This window comes from Tupaia chinensis, unplaced genomic scaffold, assembly GCF_000334495.1.
Source record: "Tupaia chinensis unplaced genomic scaffold, TupChi_1.0 Scaffold000075_1, whole genome shotgun sequence".
NCBI classification, from domain to species: Eukaryota; Metazoa; Chordata; class Mammalia; order Scandentia; family Tupaiidae; genus Tupaia; species Tupaia belangeri.
The window spans coordinates 549,054-568,117 of NW_006159535.1; the positions used below are offsets into that span (position 1 = coordinate 549,054).

General features: G+C 42.4%; 1 protein-coding gene across 3 annotated transcripts in view; it reads left to right on the forward strand.

The window, feature by feature from the left end:
• The window catches only part of RHOJ (ras homolog family member J), a 108,645-nt gene extending 90,557 nt beyond the window's left edge, over positions 1 to 18,088 (forward strand). Inside the window, exons 4-6 of one of the 3 annotated variants that reach the window (XM_006142384.2) lie at positions 20 to 141; positions 2,666 to 2,761; positions 17,298 to 18,088. In XM_006142384.2, coding sequence (XP_006142446.1) covers positions 20 to 141; positions 2,666 to 2,761; positions 17,298 to 17,444 — 365 coding nt within the window. In that variant the 3' untranslated portion in view covers positions 17,445 to 18,088. Of the gene's footprint in view, positions 142 to 2,665; positions 2,762 to 17,297 lie in introns of all 3 variants that reach the window. The other 2 variants (XM_006142383.2, XM_006142385.2) reach the window with 2 other exon arrangements.
• The last annotated feature ends 976 nt before the right edge of the window (positions 18,089 to 19,064 follow it).

The following is a 19,064-nucleotide window of genomic DNA, read 5'->3' on the forward strand; positions in this document are numbered from 1 at the left end:
CTCTCCTACCCCAACACAGATGTGTTTTTGATCTGCTTCTCCGTTGTAAATCCAGCCTCTTACCACAACGTACAGGAGGAATGGGTCCCAGAGCTGAAGGACTGCATGCCACATGTGCCTTACGTCCTCATAGGGACCCAGGTTAATGGGGGGCAAGGGCAGGGCGGGCGGGCTGCAAAACAGAAAAGACGATCTAGGTACCCCATGAACCTGGTCTATGAAACGCTATGCAAGGGGTCTCAGACATAGCAATCCTATGCACAGAATGACGTTCTTCACAGTAACAGGGTGAGGCTGTCAACTGTACCTATTACCTAACTACTTTGATATCTGAAATCCATGATTGCTTTTAAATTACAGAACAGATGTGAGTGTCAAAACAGCCCAGCAATCAGAGTGGGCATATTGCCACAGAAACTCCTTAATAACACTTCCAGAGAAGGAAGACAGAAATTCACCCTTCTCTATTCTGTTTAGAACCTCTTCATTTTCCAGATCTTAGAAGTTAAAACAGACATTCCAGATAAACAAACACACGCTACTGCAGATGCCTTTAAAGTGTGTTGAAAGCTAATACATTTCCCGTTTGCATTTGCAGCAGTAAGTCAGTCACACAAACATATTAAAGGTTGTTCCAACTTTTTGTAGTTTTAAATGGATTTTGTTCTTTGCTATTTTAGAATCCAAATTACTATCCCAAAGACATAGGAATGTAATAATACCGAAGGGATTTATTGGTATCTGTTTCATACGTTGCATCTTTGTATTTCTCATTTTTACATTCTGTTTGACAAAGATGCTCTTGTAAAAAACACAAAGGAAAAAAAGATATTTCCTGAAGAAGATATGGATAGATACAGAGTAGCTCTGTTTACTCAAATAGAAGAACTCACATATCCATAATGCAATTAATGCTTCTGCTCTGTAAGATAATTGTTTAAGTGAAGTCGTTTGCCTTTAATTCCAAATAGTAATGTTTGCTCACATTGATGGAGCCTGGATCCCTGACATTAAAACACTTTTGTCGGAACCAACAGTTAGCATAATGACTATGTCATTGAACTCCCATGTAGTCGAACACGGTTCAAGTCCCAGACCCGGTGGCTTAAATTCATGCTGGGCGTGTGGGCATGCATGCCCAAGATCCCGAGAAGAGAATGGAGGAGAACAGATTGCGAAGGCGCCGCCCCCGTGAGAAAAAACCTCTCAAAAAAAAAAAAAAAAAGAAAAAGAAAAAAAGCCTTTGTGTGATTTGAGCCTACTTTATAACAGATGGGCACTAAATTGAACAATTAAGGCAAAAAAAAAAAAAGGTTTATTTTTACGGGCCAGCAGGTGATGTGGTTGTTAAGGCACTGGAATCCACATGACCAACTCTGAGTTCGGGTTCCAGACTCAGAGGCCTGAAAAGCACACCAGATATGTGTCCGTATGTGCCCAAAATCCCGAGAGAAGAATGGAGAAGGGATCACAGTGAGGCCATCCCTATAAGGGGTGATTTCTCACTTTCCCTCTCTCTGCCTCTCTGTCTCTCTCCAGCAAGTGCATATACCCTGTGGCAAAGAATCTTAAGGAAAACACACACACACACACACACACACACACACACACACACAGATTAGTACAATTAAACAATTATAAGAAGATACAAAGATATTCATTTCTCCTTAAGATACAAGTCTGGTGTGCTCATATTCACACCCATTTGTATATGCATGGATTCAGAAACATAGTGAGTATTTTGTTTTTTGGGGTTTTCCATGAGAGATTTTTGCTAGTGTAAGAAGAGGATTCTTAAACTATAGAAGAAGTGTATATAGGGCACATACACTCGCCAGAGAGACAGAAAATGAGAAATCATCCCCCTGGGGGCGGGATGGCCCACTGCAATCCCTCCTCCTCCATTTTCCTCTTGGGGTCTTGGGAATGCACACACGCACCTAGGGTGAGTTTGAAGCCGCCAGGTCAGGGACTCAAACTGCAGTCGACCATGTAGGACCATTACACCATCAGCTGATTCCCACAGTGAGATTTTAAAGCAACCAAAATATTTAATTAAACTATCAAACCTAATCCAGATATATAGGCTATCTTCAAAGTGGTTCTACCTTTGAAAAGATTCATGTTCATTTCTTGAGTAAAGCTTTAGGAAATTCCTCTTTGGGACTTGCGTTTCAGAACTTGGAACGTATTTGTTAGAGCATCCTCACAGGTGGCAAATTATCTCTGTGACGCTGAAGATCTGATATAGAAAGGCCAAAAGAAAAATGAGAGAGATGAATTCAGAGCCCGGAAATAAACTATTAAATAATGAGTAATATAATTTGGGATCTAAAAGGCCTTGTTGTAAAGTAATAAGACGAACTGGTTATCTTGTAGGTCCTACATGTGGAATCTAGAAATAAAATTTCAAAAACAACCATGACAGAAACAGAATCATCAGGGTAAATTCTCACCTCCCAGGGTAGAAGTGGAAAGTGTTAAAAAAAAAAAAAAAGTTAGGTAAGCTTTACAAAGAAATCTCCACTCTTTTTAGACAAACAGGGGCAGTGCATGTGCTTCCTTAAAGAAAGATGTTAAGGGAAAAACATTATTATGACACACAGTTTAAAATACCTGTAAGGCCTGAAAAAATTAGTTTATCACATGTATTTTTTTTTTCCAGATTGATCTCCGTGATGACCCCAAAACCTTGGCCCGTTTGCTGTATATGAAAGAGAAACCTCTCACTTACGAGCATGGTGTGAAACTTGCAAAAGCGGTACAGTCTGGTTTGAATTTACTTTTAACTGTATGCTGAGGACGAGTCTGATGTATGCTCTGGGATGGGTGAGCTGGTTACACTTTTCCAATGCAATGTGTTCAGAATCTTCTCTACTTTATATTCTCCCTCTGTTTAGTCAGGCTGGGAAGGGCCATTTGGTTACTGTCCTTGTCAGCCGGCATTGTCTGTTTTTCGTTAGGAAAAAGAAACTTGGGTGAATTTAAACAGCTGAAGCACTTATCATTTGATTTAGCAACCTCTAAAACATCTACTTGCCATATTTAGTATGAATAAAGGGAGTCGTCAAATGTATATTTGTAAATCTTGCAGCTTATTATCGGTGTAACTCACTTAAATGACTCCGTAAGAGGCATTTTGTGATTTTCTTGGGAGAGACTTAGATTAGCATCTGGCGGGGTTATATTCATCCAGCATTTCTCACCCAGTAATGAATAGCCCTTCAGAGAGGCTGGATTGTGTCCCAAACAGCATCTGGAAGAACAAACAAGAGGGTCTTCAAAATGTTCACTGAAAATGCATATTATTAAAATAAAAAAAAATTTTTTTAACCTATGAATGGATTTTGATTGTTTTTGCACCAAAATAAATTTGTACTTTAATCCCCTTTTCCACAAATTTTCCAAAGTCTCTTTAAATGTCAACAAATAACTAGTCGAAGAATTTAACTGGCTACTCAGCAGATAAGAGCAACTGGCTCAAACGGGCTGTTTTCAACCTTTCTTCATTCTTGAGAGCTTAACATGAATAGTGATCCTGTTGGGGAAACACTTCAGAAAGTATTGGCCAGACACTGCATCATTGCCTCTCCACTGCCACCAAGATACGTGCAAAACAGCCACTAAGATAAACACAAGGGGGTCAAGTGCACAGGAAGCAGCTTATAAGTCGCATTAGCATAACCTGAATCCAAGTCCTCAAATTCATCGCTCCAGGTCAAAGGTTTTTCATTTTTCCATTTTACTAGTTTTGGGGTGGTTTTTTGGCTAGAGGATACATGCAATAGCCCAAGAAAGACAGAGTGACAGAAAAGAAAGCACTTCTCCCAATGGGGCATGGTCACACCAAAATTCCTTCTCCTTCATTTCTCCATCCTGTCAGGATTTGGGGCACATGCACCTGCCTGGCATGTTTTTCAAACTCCCAGGTCTGGGATTCGAACCACGTGGTCTCAGCCATATGGGATCCAGTTCCTTTAACCAGCAGCCTATGGGCCAGTCTTACTTTCTAAGTAACTGATCCTACAAAATGCATGCTCTAGGAGTTATAAGCCACTCCTTTAAAGCAGATCAAATATATCATTAACTACAAAGTTTTCATTTATAAAAATGCATGTTTCTTTTTTTCACATGAAAATTTTTCAGTTTATTAATCCTCTCATAAAAAATCCGCACAATCACCGCAGATAGTCATTGCAGAATCTTTCCTCCTTTGACTTTTTGCCAGTACCAACATTGGCCTTTGCAGTCCCCTTGACTTTCTTCATTCTGTTCTTGCATTCCTTTCGCTGTTTTCTTGAGGTCTTTTTCTTCTCATAAAGGCCATGTCTTGCAAGACATGGGTTTGGGTTCATTTTTCTTCGCATGATCCAAAGAATCGTAAATCATGCCAAAGCCAGTTGTCTTGCCACCACCAAAATGGGTTCTGAACCCAAACACAAAGATGCCATCTGGTGTGGTCTTGTACATCTTTGCTAGTTTTTCCTGAATTTCCATCTTAGGTACTGTTGCCTTCCCGGGGTGAAGGACATCAGTGACCATTTGTTTCCTCTGAAGTAGTCGGTTGGTCAGGAATTTCCTGGTTCGGAGAGTTACTGTGGCATTCATGATGGCAGTATATCCTCAAGCAGCCAGGGAGGAAAAGACAAAAATGCATGTTTCTTTTATTAAAACCTGCTTATAGGCACCAAACTATGATACCCTTAGGTGGAAACAAATTAAATAAGACTGTGTGTTTAAAGCGATAACTCACGAGATGCTGAACTCTTCCTACTGCGCACAGTAACACCAGCACTAAGAGTACCAGCCATTCGCAGTGTCCTTAGCTGCTAAGCACTTCCCAGTCTGGCTCATGACCACCTTAAGGCAGAGTTTGTCTCATCTTGCAGATCAGGAAACAGAGTCTCAGGGAGGCAAGCATGTCTGACTCACACAGGCCATAACGACAAAGCCAAAATATTCTAAACCAGCTCTCCCATCATTCTCTGTGCTCCTGACCATGGTGTTAGGTGTCTCTTCTCCAACCTCGTGTTTTCCCTCTGGTAAAGTGAGTATACAAGGTGGTCTTCAAAACATACATGGAAGTGCATTTTATGAAAAGAACGAGGCATGGATTTCAAGAATAAACTCAGCCTTTAATTTCATTTGTCCACAAACTTTTTGAAGTCCTGTATACAGTCATGTACCACATGGCCACATTGCAGTCAACTAGGGACCACGTACATGACAGTGGTCCTGTAAGGAACAATACGTACAGCACATAGCCCAGGCGTGCAGGGGGCTGTCCCGTCAAGGTTTACCTACGTGCTCTCTATGGTATTCGCACAATGACAAAATCCCCTAACACTGCGTTTTTCAGAACATATCCTCATCATTAAGCGACATAGGACTGTCTATCTGCAGGTTCTTACACCTTCTTCTCAGAGACTCAGCCACAGATGCCCTCATTAAGATACATAAACATGAGAGCCGGCATGGTGGTTAAAGTACTGGACTCCTACATGGCTGACCACAGTTCAAGTCCCAGACCTGGTGTCTTGCTTTCTCGCTTTCTCTCTGGTGAGCACGTGAGCCCTATAGCAAGTTAAATATTAATAAATTAAATTAATAATTCCTTTTTTAAAAAAGATACATAATTGTGTAGTGCCATAATACTTGTGTGTGATTCCCAGCTACCCGTTTTTCACAACCAGGAGGTCCCCCTGGCCCAGCACCAGCTTCCCTCAGGAGTTTGATTGCTGTGTCCCTGGCTTCTGGGCCTGCCTCCCACCTCCATGATCAGCTCGCCAGCCTTGCTTCTCATTTGCGAAGTTGCTTTTCCCCTCTGAAAAGAAGTCGTCCTGAAGCCTCCCATCTCATTTCATACTTATTTTGGGAACAATGGCTGAGTTCACCACTTTATTGCCTTTTGCCAGTTTCTCCTAGCAACTGCTCTCAGATACAGAATTAAAACCTGCTTATAGGCACCAAACTATGATACCCTTAGGTGGAAACAAATTAAATAAGACTGTGTGTTTAAAGCGATAACTCACGAGATGCTGAACTCTTCCTACTGCGCACAGTAACACCAGCACTAAGAGTACCAGCCATTCGCAGTGTCCTTAGCTGCTAAGCACTTCCCAGTCTGGCTCATGACCACCTTAAGGCAGAGTTTGTCTCATCTCGCAGATCAGGAAACAGAGTCTCAGGGAGGCAAGCATGTCTGACTCACACAGGCCATAACGACAAAGCCAAAATATTCTAAATCTCCTCTCCCATCATTCTCTGTGCTCCTGACCATGGTGTTAGGTGTCTCTTCTCCAACCTCGTGCCTCTGGTAAAGTGAGTATACAAGGTGGGCTTCAAAACATTCATGGAAGTGCATTTTATGAAAAGAACGAGGGATGGATTGCAAGAATAAAAGAACGAGGCATGGATTTCAAGAATAAACTCAGCCTTTAATTTCATTTGTCCACAAACTTTTTGAAGTCCTGTATACAGTCATGTACCACATGGCCACATTGCAGTCAACTAGGGACCATGTACATGACAGTGGTCCTGTAAGGAACAATACGTACAGCACATAGCCCAGGCATGCAGGGGGCTATCCCGTCAAGGTTTACCTACGTGCTCTCTATGGTATTCGCACAATGACAAAATCCCCTAACACTGCGTTTTTCAGAACATATCCTCATCATTAAGCGACATAGGACTGTCTATCTGCAGGTTCTTACACCTTCTTCTCAGAGACTCAGCCACAGATGCCCTCATTAAGATACATAAACATGAGAGCCGGCATGGTGGTTAAAGTACTGGACTCCTACATGGCTGACCACAGTTCAAGTCCCAGACCTGGTGTCTTGCTTTCTCGCTTTCTCTCTGGTGAGCACGTGAGCCCTATAGCAAGTTAAATATTAATAAATTAAATTAATAATTCCTTTTTTAAAAAAGATACATAATTGTGTAGTGCCATAATACTTGTGTGTGATTCCCAGCTACCCGTTTTTCACAACCAGGAGGTCCCCCTGGCCCAGCACCAGCTTCCCTCAGGAGTTTGATTGCTGTGTCCCTGGCTTCTGGGCCTGCCTCCCACCTCCATGATCAGCTCGCCAGCCTTGCTTCTCATTTGCGAAGTTGCTTTTCCCCTCTGAAAAGAAGTCGTCCTGAAGCCTCCCATCTCATTTCATACTTATTTTGGGAACAATGGCTGAGTTCACCACTTTATTGCCTTTTGCCAGTTTCTCCTAGCAACTGCTCTCAGATACAGAGAGAATCATGTTTAGCTTACAAAATCCAATTTAGAAGAAAACCGAGCAAGATTTTAACTTGTTTCATCACAATTCAGGTAATTATAGAGGTGCTCTAAGTTTCTCTACTCTCTGACTCTTCTGTCAAGTAGTTTATAATAACAGCTAGCATTTATGGAGTGTTTATAATGCGCTAGGCTTGGTGCCAAGGGCTTTACATGCCTCGTCTTAATTAATCTGCACAGCAGCCCCCTGAGGTGTGTATATTATCATCCCCACGTTTCTAGAGGAAACTGAGGCTCCAAGACCTTAAGCCATACAGCTAGAAAGTGCCAGAGCGAGGTTGTGAAATTGTGCTTAAACCACCAGAACTGTTCTGCCTCCTTTTTATAATCTGAAAAGGTTTGACGCTTCTTTCTTTATATACCAAAGACTCGTATTTTAATAGGAATATTCTCCCCAAATTTAAATGCTTTGCAAGTTCAGAATGGTCATATCTTTTGCTCAGTACTTTTTAATTTCCAAAGCATTTTTCAGCTATCATCTCCTTTTGGTCTCAAGGGCATTTTATTTTTAAAGGACGGTTTCATCGTATACATATTTAGAATTCCTTACATTCCAAAGTCAACCACATTTCCAAAAATGTGTTGTATCAATTTATAATATTCATTGTTATCCTTTACTGTTTTCAATGCTTCCTCTTTTCACTATTGTGCTTTTTTTTTATACCCAGCCAACTTTTCATTCCTTACCCCTTTGTAATTGTCCATAGCACTACTAGATTTATTCCACAATAATTGATTAAGCACCAATATATGGATGTGACATGGTAGCCCTGAGATTAGACTTTGTTGTGCATTCTCTTTCCCAATTCCATCTGGTATAACCTAAACATTATTGTCTAAGTTCAGACTTCCTAAGATATTTCTTTTCTTTTTATTTTTAAGTTAACCCGGAATAATTGTACACGTTTATAGGGCTTAGGTATTTCTTGATTGCAGCACTGTACCGTTCTCTTCCTTCTTCAGGCTGGGCCTTCCTGCCCTCTCCTAACATCTTCCTCTTCCTGTGCCTTTTGTTATTGTCATGCTAACTGAACACCTGTCTCCTGCTGCGCCTTTAACACAGGTGGGATTTAAAGTAGCAACACTGCCGCAAAAATACTGTAATCTCTGTTCAGCCTGTTATTCAGCTGAAGTCTCTAATACCCTCCTGACAGAATGAGCCACTGTCACGTGCCTCATTTTATACAAGAGGACCTTTAAAAATTTATGGAAAAATGTAATTGAAGTTAGAGTTTAGAGCTGGTCCAGGAGTTCATAGTTAACGGAGCTAGATCCCACGTGGCCAACCACTGTTCAAATCCCAGCCCAGCAGCTTGAAAAACACATCAGGCACATGTGCTTGCATGCCTAAAATCTTGGCAGGATAGAGAAACGGAGGAGAAGGGATTATGGCAATGACCATCCCCATGGAGGGTGTGTTCTTTCTCTCTGACCAGCACATATGTGAGGAAAAAAAATAAAACAGATGCGCTTACTCTGGTGCAAAAATGTTTGAAATCCATGCAGAATTTTTATAAAATATGCATTTTTCCATAAACTTTTAGAAGTACCTTCATAGGCTGGCTCTTTTTTCTTTCTTCCATGGTCATTAAAAGTCAGTTACTTGGGACCAGCAGATGGCATGATAGTTACATCACTGGACTCCCATGTAGTCGACCGCGGTTCAAGTCACAGACCAGGCGACTCAAAACTCATGCCAGGTGTGTGTGCATGCATGCCCAAAATCCCATGAGGAGAATGGAGGAGAAGGGATTGCAGCATGACCATCCCCTCTGGGGGGTGATTTCTCACTTTCTGTCTCTGTCTCTCCGAAGAGTGTATATACCCCATAGCAAAAATCTCTCTCTAAAAAAAAAGAGAAAAAAAGTTACTTTATCACTGGTGTCTGGTTATAGAAGCCCACAGGCCAGAGGAGGAGGGAGACAGACAGACAAACATGCCAACTGAATGATCATAAAAGCAGGTGTGTGTCCACAGTGCTAAGGTAGCAGAGTGGAGAGTGACTAAGACATTTAGGACGAGAGGATTCAGAGAAGAGTTCTCAGAGCAGTTGAGATCTGAGCCAGGTTTGAGCAGAAAGGATGAGTGTGTGAGGTGGACAAAGTTAACGGCTGGAGACAAAACTCCAGACAAGGAGTCTGAGACATGCTAAGGCATCCTTGAAAGCATAGGGAGCAAATGGGCCGCTGAGGTCCACATCTCACCCATGGACATGTAGCTCAGTCCACACAGGTGTTTCTTTTTGTTTTGTTTCATTTTAATTTGTTGCAGGACACATGCATGCTGGAGAGAGGGAGAGAAGGAAAGTGAGAAAGCACCTCCCAGCTGGGATGGCTATGCCACAATCTCTTCTCTAGTCCCCTCTGGGATTTTGGGCATGTACACACATACATCTGGCTGCTTCTCAAGCTTCTGGGTCCAGGACTTGAACTGCACAGTTAGCCGTGTGGGATCCAGCCACTTTAATCATTATTCCACTGCCTGGCCCTCACACAAGTGTTTTTAGTGCAATTTAGAAGTTCAACACTCAATACTTCCGAATTTTGCATAAATATCCACATTTCTGGCTTAAAAAAAAAAAAAAAATTCTAGGGACCAGCAGTTAGCATAATGGCTATGTCACTGAATTCCCATGTAGTCGACTGCAATTTGAGTCCTGAACCTGGTGGCTTAAACTCACACCAGGCACGTGTACGTGCATGCCCAAGATCCTGAGAGGAGAACGGAGAAGAGATTGTGGTGTGGCCATCCCCTCAGGGGGCGATTTCTCACTTTCTATTTCTTTGTCTGTCTGTCTTTCTGGCAAGCGCATGTGCCCTATAGCAAAAACCTCTCAAAAAAAAAAAATTCTAAAGATGTGGTAACTCTAGGCCAGCATTTCTTCATCAAGTGAAACTTTTAAACAACTTTTAGACTGTGTATATGCCTTTCAGTTTGCTATAATCTCCACCACTCCGTATTACCTATACTCCAACAGTATGTGTATATTACCTATCCCTGGGTAGTTAGCAATCTCTGCTTCAGTCTGAAAAAAATCAGCACCAAATGCACCCAGCCTAGAAATGCTTTTCCTCTTTCAGAAATTGGATCGAAATCCTGATTTGTTAAGATGGAATTTCTCTCATAAGCCATTGGTTCTTTTTCCTTTTCTGGGTTCTCTATTTGACCTCTCTAGGTACGTCGTGAACTCTCAAATGAAGAATTTCTCTGCTATTAGCCATTTATTTAGATCCCAGCTTAATCTATTTGTTTCACTAACATCTTCTCTTTATCCATAGGAAATGCCTCGCTCTTCCTTTCGTCTCTAATTGCTCCAGTTCTGTAATAATGTCTCCAATGTCTTCACTGGTTTTGCTTTTTCAGCCACAACTTCTCTATGTTTGCTAGAGACAGCCCAGCAGAGTGGTTAAGACCATGGCTCAGGAGATGGGCAATGTCGAATATTGGCCACTTTCTTAGTTGTGTGGACATAGGAAGGCCGCTTAACCTCTCTGGGTATCAGTTTCCTGAGCTGTAAGATGAGCATTGTGATACATCTACCTTTTTTTTTTTTCTTTTTTTTAAGAGGTTTTTGTCGGAAAGCATGTGCACTTACAAAAGAGAGAGAGACACACAGAGAAAGGGAAAGTAAGAAATCACCCCCCCAAAGGGGGACAGCCACTCCACAACCCCTTCTCTTCCACTCTCCTCCCAGGATCTTGGGCACACAAGTAAACACACCCCGTGTGATTTTTAAGCCACGAGGTCTAGGACTCGAACCACAGTCAGCCACGTGAGAGTCCAGCAATGTAACCACTATGCCATCTACTGGTCACAGATATATTTACCTCTTAAGTTGTGACGATGAAATGAGCTAGCCTATCCCAAGGCCTAGTTGAGAAACCATGGTCATTAGTAAACCTGTGTACCCTCTCAGATATGTCTACCGTGGGGGAGACTTGCCTTTGTCCTTCCAGTTTCTTCCTGACTTATTCTATGACATGTCTCTCTGCCCCCAGTCCATCCTGGAAAAAGTCTTAGGTTTTCTTCCACTTGTTTATTCACTTGGGGTTGGTGGTTCTGTTTGTTTCTCCTCGTCAGGCTCTTGTATTTTCTGTGCATTTCTGATATGTTTCTCAATTTATAAGCCGGTAAGTCTTAATGATTATAAAATTATCAGAAAAGTGTTCTCTCTGTTTCTATCAAAACCTCTACTTTCTTCTTGAAAATAAGTCCTTTTGGTAAAGCATGGCCCAGATTGCTAACATGGGCATGTAAACAAGGAGTCCCCAAATCCCGAGCTCTTACAGATGGATTCTAAATTTCTGGCCATGTACGTCATTTCATTCCAAGAAGAGAATCAAGTGGCCGCTGGAAGAAAACCTTTATTTCTTCTGACAGTTTTCCATTTTACATCTTTGAGAGCTCAGGTGACCTTTTTCAGCACTCTCTTGAACATGGTGCTGCCTTTTCCCTGAACCAGGATGAATTCTCTGATGCTCACAGCACTTGAAATGTGGTAACAATACCCAGCTCATAAATGGGTTCTGTTTCTCACACATATTTCCCAAATCACACCCAAAAGCTGTTGGCTACTCTTCCTGGAACTACGAGTACAACACAATGTTGTATTAACCCAGTTACACAATAATGCCTTTATCTGCTGTTTCATTATCTTCCGTGACGTCTGCATTGGGAGAGACAAGTTTGGGCTCCTCCTGCATCATCAAAAGGAAAACTCTGACACACTGTCAGAGTGACTGGGGCAGAGAAGGAGTGACTGCCTCGCCATCTTGCAGGACCCCAAGAGAGAGCTGCATTGGGACCAGCTCTCCTGCAATTGCCAAGATCAATCTGAGGCTTTTGATCATTCATGGGAAGGCATTTCCGATAGAAGAGCCCCATAGCACTTTCTAGACATCGTTTCAGCATGGCTGAGAAGAGTCAGTCTGATCAATATTATAAGCGACCAGTTGGCATACTCATTATATTAGCATACTTTTCGCATGTGATTGTATCAAGCACTGGACACAATTCCAAGATGCAACAGATGACATTTCTCAGACAATTTTCTCTGCCTTTTATTCCCCACTTGTACCTGCTCTTAATTATAAAAAAACAAACAAACAAACAAACAAAAACTATTTTCTAATCTAAAGGCCAAAAAGATCATCAAAATAAAAGTCATAAAATGGGTTTTCAGGGACTAGCAGTTAGCATGATGGCTATGTTGCTGGACTCTCATGTAATTGACCGCAGTGGCACTCCTGGACCCGGTGGCTTAAAACTCACGCCGGGCACGTGTGTGTGCGTGCCCAAGATCCCGAGAGGAGAATGGAGGAGAAGGGATTGCGGTGTGGCTATCCCCCCTGGGGGGTCATTTCTCACTTTCTGTCTCTCTGTCTCTCTCTCTCTCTGTCTTTCTGGCAAGCGCACGCGCCCTATAGCAAAAACCTCTCTAAAAACCAAATGGGTTTTCAACATCAGGCATCTCTTCTTTCTGATATTTTCCTTTGGCTCATGCAGCATCCATTCTTGTCAGATAAAAGAGGGGTGGGGGTAAGGGGACACATAAAATCTGTTGGAGAGTTAGAAAACAATCTCTGAGTCCAAATAAAACAACTGTATTTCATGGTTCATTTTCAGATCTGTGGGCTTTCAGATAAGAGGGTCACCTCATTTTGCTATATGTCAAGTTGCCCAGCTTCTTGCAGAGCTTAGAGATTAGGGTCACATGCTATCATGGGACAAGCCAAAAAAAAAAAAAAAAATCAAGAGACCCCAGCTCTAGTGAACAGCAGATGAGCAGATGGTGTAATGGTTATGTCACTGGATTCCCACATAGTCAACCACAGTTTGAGTCTCAGACCCAGCAGCCTAAAACACATGCCAGGCACATGCGCGTCCATGCCCAAAATCCTGAGAGGAAACTGGAGGAGGAGGGATTGTGGTATGGTCATCACTCTAGGGGGGCAGAAGGGTTCTCACTTTCTGTCTCTCTGGAGAGCGCACGCACCCTATAGCAAAAATCCCTCTAAAAGAAAATACAAACGCGACCTCAGCTGCAGTTCTGTTCTTTCACTTTCTAGTTGAGTGCCCTCAAACAACTCATTCTGCCATTTCCGGGCTGCTCCCAGCCTGTGCCAGCTAAACTAGAGCTCCTTTAGTCACACTGCGCAAACTGGCAGGGTGCTACCGGACATACTCCACATGAGTGTCTTGCTAGGCCCACTGAGTATTTTTTAAAATGGTAAATATTATGGGACCAGCAGATGACATACTTGTTAAGTCACTGGACTCCCACATAGTCAACCACAGTTCGAGTCCCAGATCCGGTAGCTTAAAACTCACACAGGGCACATGTATGTGTGCCCAAAATCCTAGAGGAGAATGGTAGAGAAGGGATAGCAGTGTGGCCATCCCCTCTGGGAGGATAATTTCTTGCTTTCTGCTCTCTGTTTCTCTTTGTCCTTCTGGTGAGCACATGCACCCTATAGCAAAAATCTCTCTTTAAAAAATGGTAAATATTAAATAAAAATCCAAATTTCCAAATCCTCTTGAAAAATATAAAAGTGGGCAACAGTGAACCAGCATTCCCATACGGAAGTTGAGTAAGTCTGCTCACTCTAGGGAGGGCATGCACTTCACGGTCTACCACAGTCCTCACCTCTCTCTGTTGTCTTACACAAGCGCTGTCTTAGTCATTTACATGAGCTCCTGGCCAAAACAGGCATGTGGTGTTTCTGGCCTGTCTTCACCATTTACCTGCTGTGATGGCAGGATCTTGCCATCCCGCCAACCTCTTCTGGATCTGATTTTCCAGTTATTCTATGATGTGAGGCAAAAATTAGAAGTATTTCTCCAGATGTCCTTAATATTTTTAAAATATATGTAACTTTATTTGTTAGCATTATTTTCCAATTTTACAGAGAGAGAGAGAGAGAAGGAAAGTGAGAAAGCAAGCTGCCTGGTCCAGGACTCAAACTCCAGTGAGCCATGTAGGAGTCCAGTGCCTTTAACCACCACACCACCTGCTGGTCCACAGATGTCCCTAATATTAAAAAGCCCACATCCCGGGACCAGCAGTTAGTGTAATGGCTATGTCGCTGGACTCTCATGTGGTTGACCGTGGTTCGAGTCCTGGACCTGGTGGCTTAAAACTCACTCTGGGCGTGTGTGTGAGCGTCCAAGACCCAAAGAGGAGAAGGGAGAAGAAGGGATTGTGGCGTAGCCATACTCCCTGGGGGGTGATTTCTCGCTTTCTGTCTCTCTGTCTGGCGAGCGCAAGCACCCTATGGCAAAAACCTCTCCAAAAACAAACAAAAACAAAACAAACAAAAAAACCCACATCATATTGTTGGCTCACAGTGAGCTTGTGAGCAATTAAAATTTCAGGTCTCCTTTACATGAAGCTGGCTGCCAGTGGGCTGCCCTGGCCTGGAATTTATTTTCTTTTTTTCTGACTAGCAGAGAGTAAATGCACTCACCAGAGAGAGAGAGAGAGAGAGAGAGAAAGAGAGAGAGAGAGAGAGGATATCCCACAGTGGGGTATAGTCATGCTACGGTTCTTTTTTCTCCATTTCTCCACCCCATCAGGATTTGCAGCATACATGTACCTGTGCCCTGCATGCTTTTCAAGCCACGGCTGGAATTCACATCTCAGTCAGCCATGTGAGATCTGTGTCCCTATGCAGAGGGTTTAATCATCATGCTATATGGGCCTGCTCCTGCCTGTAATTTTTTTAAATGAGAATGTATAAATGAGACCTGGGAACCAGCAGTTAGCGTAATGGCTATGTTGCTGAACTCCCACGTAGTCAACCGCAGTTCCCGTCCTGGACCTGGTGGCTTAAAACTCACACTGGGCGCATGTGCGTGCGTGCCCAAGATCCCGAGAGGAGAATGGAGGAGAAAGGATTGCGGTGTGACCATCACCCCTGGGGGGTGATTTCTTGCTTTCTGTCTCTAATGTCTCTCTCTGTCTGTCTGGTGAGCGCACGCACCCTATAGTGAAAATCTCTCCAAAAAAAAAAAAAAGGAATGTATAAATCAGGCCTAAATTTCTATATTTCTCATAGGGATTTTGTAATAATCAAATATACCATAGTATGAAATCTTCAAAATCTTTGCAATTAATCTCTTCACAACTTCAGAATACCTTATTATTTAAATATACAGACTGTACACTAACAGGGAGAATGTCTGTCAGTAAATGTAGCTTGTGATTTTTATATTTACATATTTTGTTTTTTAAGAAAAGCTGATGGTGTAGTAGTTAAGGTGACTGATCGCACATGGCTGACTGCATGGTTTGAGTCCCAGACCTGGCGGCTAGAAAAAAAAACACACACAAGGCACATATGTACGCATGCCCAAATCCCGAGAGAAGAATGGAGGAAAGGGGGTGTGGCATGGCCATCCCTCCCCCAGGGGGTGATTTCTCATTTTCTCTCTCCCTCTCTCTAGTGAGCTCACACACTCCATAGCAAACTAAAAAATAAAATAAAATAATAAATAAATACATAAAACTTCTTAAAATATGCTATTTTAAAGTATGTTAAAAATAATAATGACAGGGCCAGCAGGTGGCGTGGTGGTTAAAGGCTCTGGATTCCCACATGGCCAACTGCAGTTCAAGTCCTGGACCTGATAGCTTGCTTTCTCATATTCCCTTTCTCTCTCTCCCTCTCTTTCTCTTTGTCTTTCTTGTCAAATTTTAAAAAATAATAATAAATAAATTAGACTTTTTAAAAATCAAGTATTAGCTTACTGAGAGGTACCTTAACAGTAGTACACTTTAATCAAAAATGATCTATAGACCCAATTAGGCAGCATAGGTGGTAGAGTGCCAAACTGCCAAGCTAGAAGCCACATGGTGACTGAGATTCAAATCCCAGGCCCAGACAGCCTGAAAAACACCCAAGATCTAACAGGACTGAAGGAAGGGGCCACAGAGTGACCAAACCTTGTAGAAGGTTCTCCCCTCCCCACCCCCCCCATGCACACACACTCTATCATGAATACAAGTTTTATTTAAACAATTACCTCAGGTCAACCCTATACCAAAGTGGTAACTTGCTATGCACTGGGAGATAGATCTCACACGGCCAAATGCAGTTTCACTCCTGGTCCTGGTGGCTTGAAAGACTTACCGGGAGCATGTGCGTGCATGCCCCAAATCCGAAGAGATGGAGAAATAGAGGAGAAGGAATTGCAGTATAACCACACTTCACTCATTGGGGGCTTGGCTGAGGGGCTCTGTCTCTCTCAAACACACATGGCCTCTGGCAATTTAAATGAATGAATAAATAAATACCTACAAAACTACATCACCCACTCTTTTTTATTTTTTAATCTCTTTTTTTAAGTTTTTGTTTGTTTGTTTTGTTTTGTTTTTAATTTTCTAGAGAGTACATGCACTCACCAGAGAGAGAGAGAGAAGGAAAGGAAGAAAGCAAAGCGCTAGGTCTGAGACTCGCACCACGGTCTGTCATGAGGGAGTCCAGTGCCTTAACCACCATGTCACCTGCTGGTTCCTCACCCACTCTTTATATGCTTTATCAACCAAGGTGACACTTTGTCTTACTACATGCAGAGTGAGATATGTTTCACTTGAACTTGATTTCCCCATTCTGCATATAAATGAGAGGATCCCAAGGACTTGGACAGCCCTCTTGTTCACAAAATGTACTTAAATCATATCACCAGTTTTGAATCCTTTCCTTAGAGTTGATATTTTTGTATTTTTTGTAACTCATGTCAGGAATAAGTGGCTGTGAAACACTTGTAGAATTTATTGTTTACAAAAGTGATCCACAACCATTTATTGCTAATATAAAGATATTTTTAAAAAATGTAAACATACCAAAAAAAATTAGGATGGCAGATGCACATTAAAATGCAAAACAGAAAACACAACCCAGCCAAGCCCCCAAGCCATTGGTGGGAGAAACAGCGTTGATATCACTGTGTTCGCTCTCTCTCTTTTTTTTTCTCCTCTCATGCCTTTCTCTCTTTTGTGTTTAAGATTGGAGCACAGTGCTACTTGGAATGCTCGGCCCTGACACAAAAAGGTCTCAAGGCAGTCTTTGATGAAGCAATCCTCACCATTTTTCACCCCAAGAAAAAGAAGAGGCACTGCTCTGAGTGTCACAACTGCTGTTCAATTATCTGAGGTTGCTTGACACCCGCTTCCATCCCATCTACTGGTGACAACAGCAACCGATCTCTGCCACCAATCTCTAGCCAAAAAAGAGGGCATGACCAGAAAGGAGCTCCCTTCATGCAGAGGCTCACACCTCCACCCCGTGAGCCCTCCCAAGCCCAGCATATGATTCGACTGCCACGTCCCCCTGCCAGCCAGAAGCATCCACGTTGCACCTCTAAGAGCATGCTGGGCCTGGGTTTCAGACCATGCCGCTGCTGCATGTGTTGGAAACAAAGGCGAAGGCCACCCTGCACTTCACACCCACTCCGTGAACCTGAGGCTGAAAAGTCATCACAGAAACCCAAAACCTGGAACCTCAATTCCTGGATGAGTGGTCTTACCTGATGTCTTTTACAAAACCTGGGAATACAATACCCACCATTTTGTTTTCCTGAATCTGCTGTTCTAACCATGTATATTCATTTGTATGTTTTCAAGACATTTTCTAATCTTCAGTTCACTCAAGCCTTACAAATCTATGCCAAACTAGCCTAAGGGCAAGGTATTTTATGTTCGTTTCTCTTTTCAGCATGTTTCTACCAAAGCTATTAGAATCAACATATACCTCTGAATTCCTGATTACAGAAAACATTTGAACTTTTGGAAATTTACAGAGCCGTGATTTTTTTTAACCTGGCTGAAAGAAAGCACCATCTGCATTGTTGCCGTCTGCATTTGTGCCAAAGACTCACCTACACATGCTTAAGTAGCGAGGTGGCCTGTTTTTTTCCCATATTATGTGCCATAGAAAACTGCAAATGGACTGACTCTAAGAAAGGAGTACTTTTGCTTTTCATCCAATTTGGTTTAGGGCAGAATATAGCAGGACCCACCTTCTGAAATACCCTTCACTCAGCAAAGTGGGCTGTCCTGTTCCATCTCTTCCCTGTTGCCAGCGCTTTTCTTCCCTTTCTTCCAGGTTTCCACTCCTCTTTACTCTCCTCAGTCATAACCTGACCTTGAAGAAGGATCTGGCCATTGGGCATAAAAAAACACGTGTTTAAAAATCCCCAAAGGTCAAGCAAAGTGCCTCAGTTTTTCTGCCTTTGAAAATGCTTCTCACTTTGCCCCAAATGCATGCCCATTCCATGTACATGGCATTTCCCTTTCATAATTTGTACAAAGATACTACATCTCCCTGTTTCCTATATTCATCCTTTCAAATACATTTGTAGGGGTTAGATCTTTGGGTGCCAAGCTCTGGATCCTTTTGTTTCCTGCCTTCCAGAATGATGTTCTACACGAGAGACCTTGTCCTTGGGGAAGTAAAAGCTCCCAGTCAGGAATCGCGTGCCCTTTCTATACACAGTTCCAAACATCCAGGAGTATCTTGTAGCATAGAGTGCATTACTCGCTACCTTTTAATTAGAGGCTATGAAGGCTTCTAATTAGTCTTCCTTGCTTAAAAGTGCCCTGGAATCACCTTGATAGGCACTTCATTTTTTTTATTTTACTTGCATAAGCAAAGTTCATTTTTGCAGCATGAAATTCCATCAATTTTAGTTTACAACTTTCCAAATTCAAACTTCCTCTACTGGAAAAAAAGCCATTCTTTCCAATCTTTTCTGCTTCTAGAGGAAGCACTAG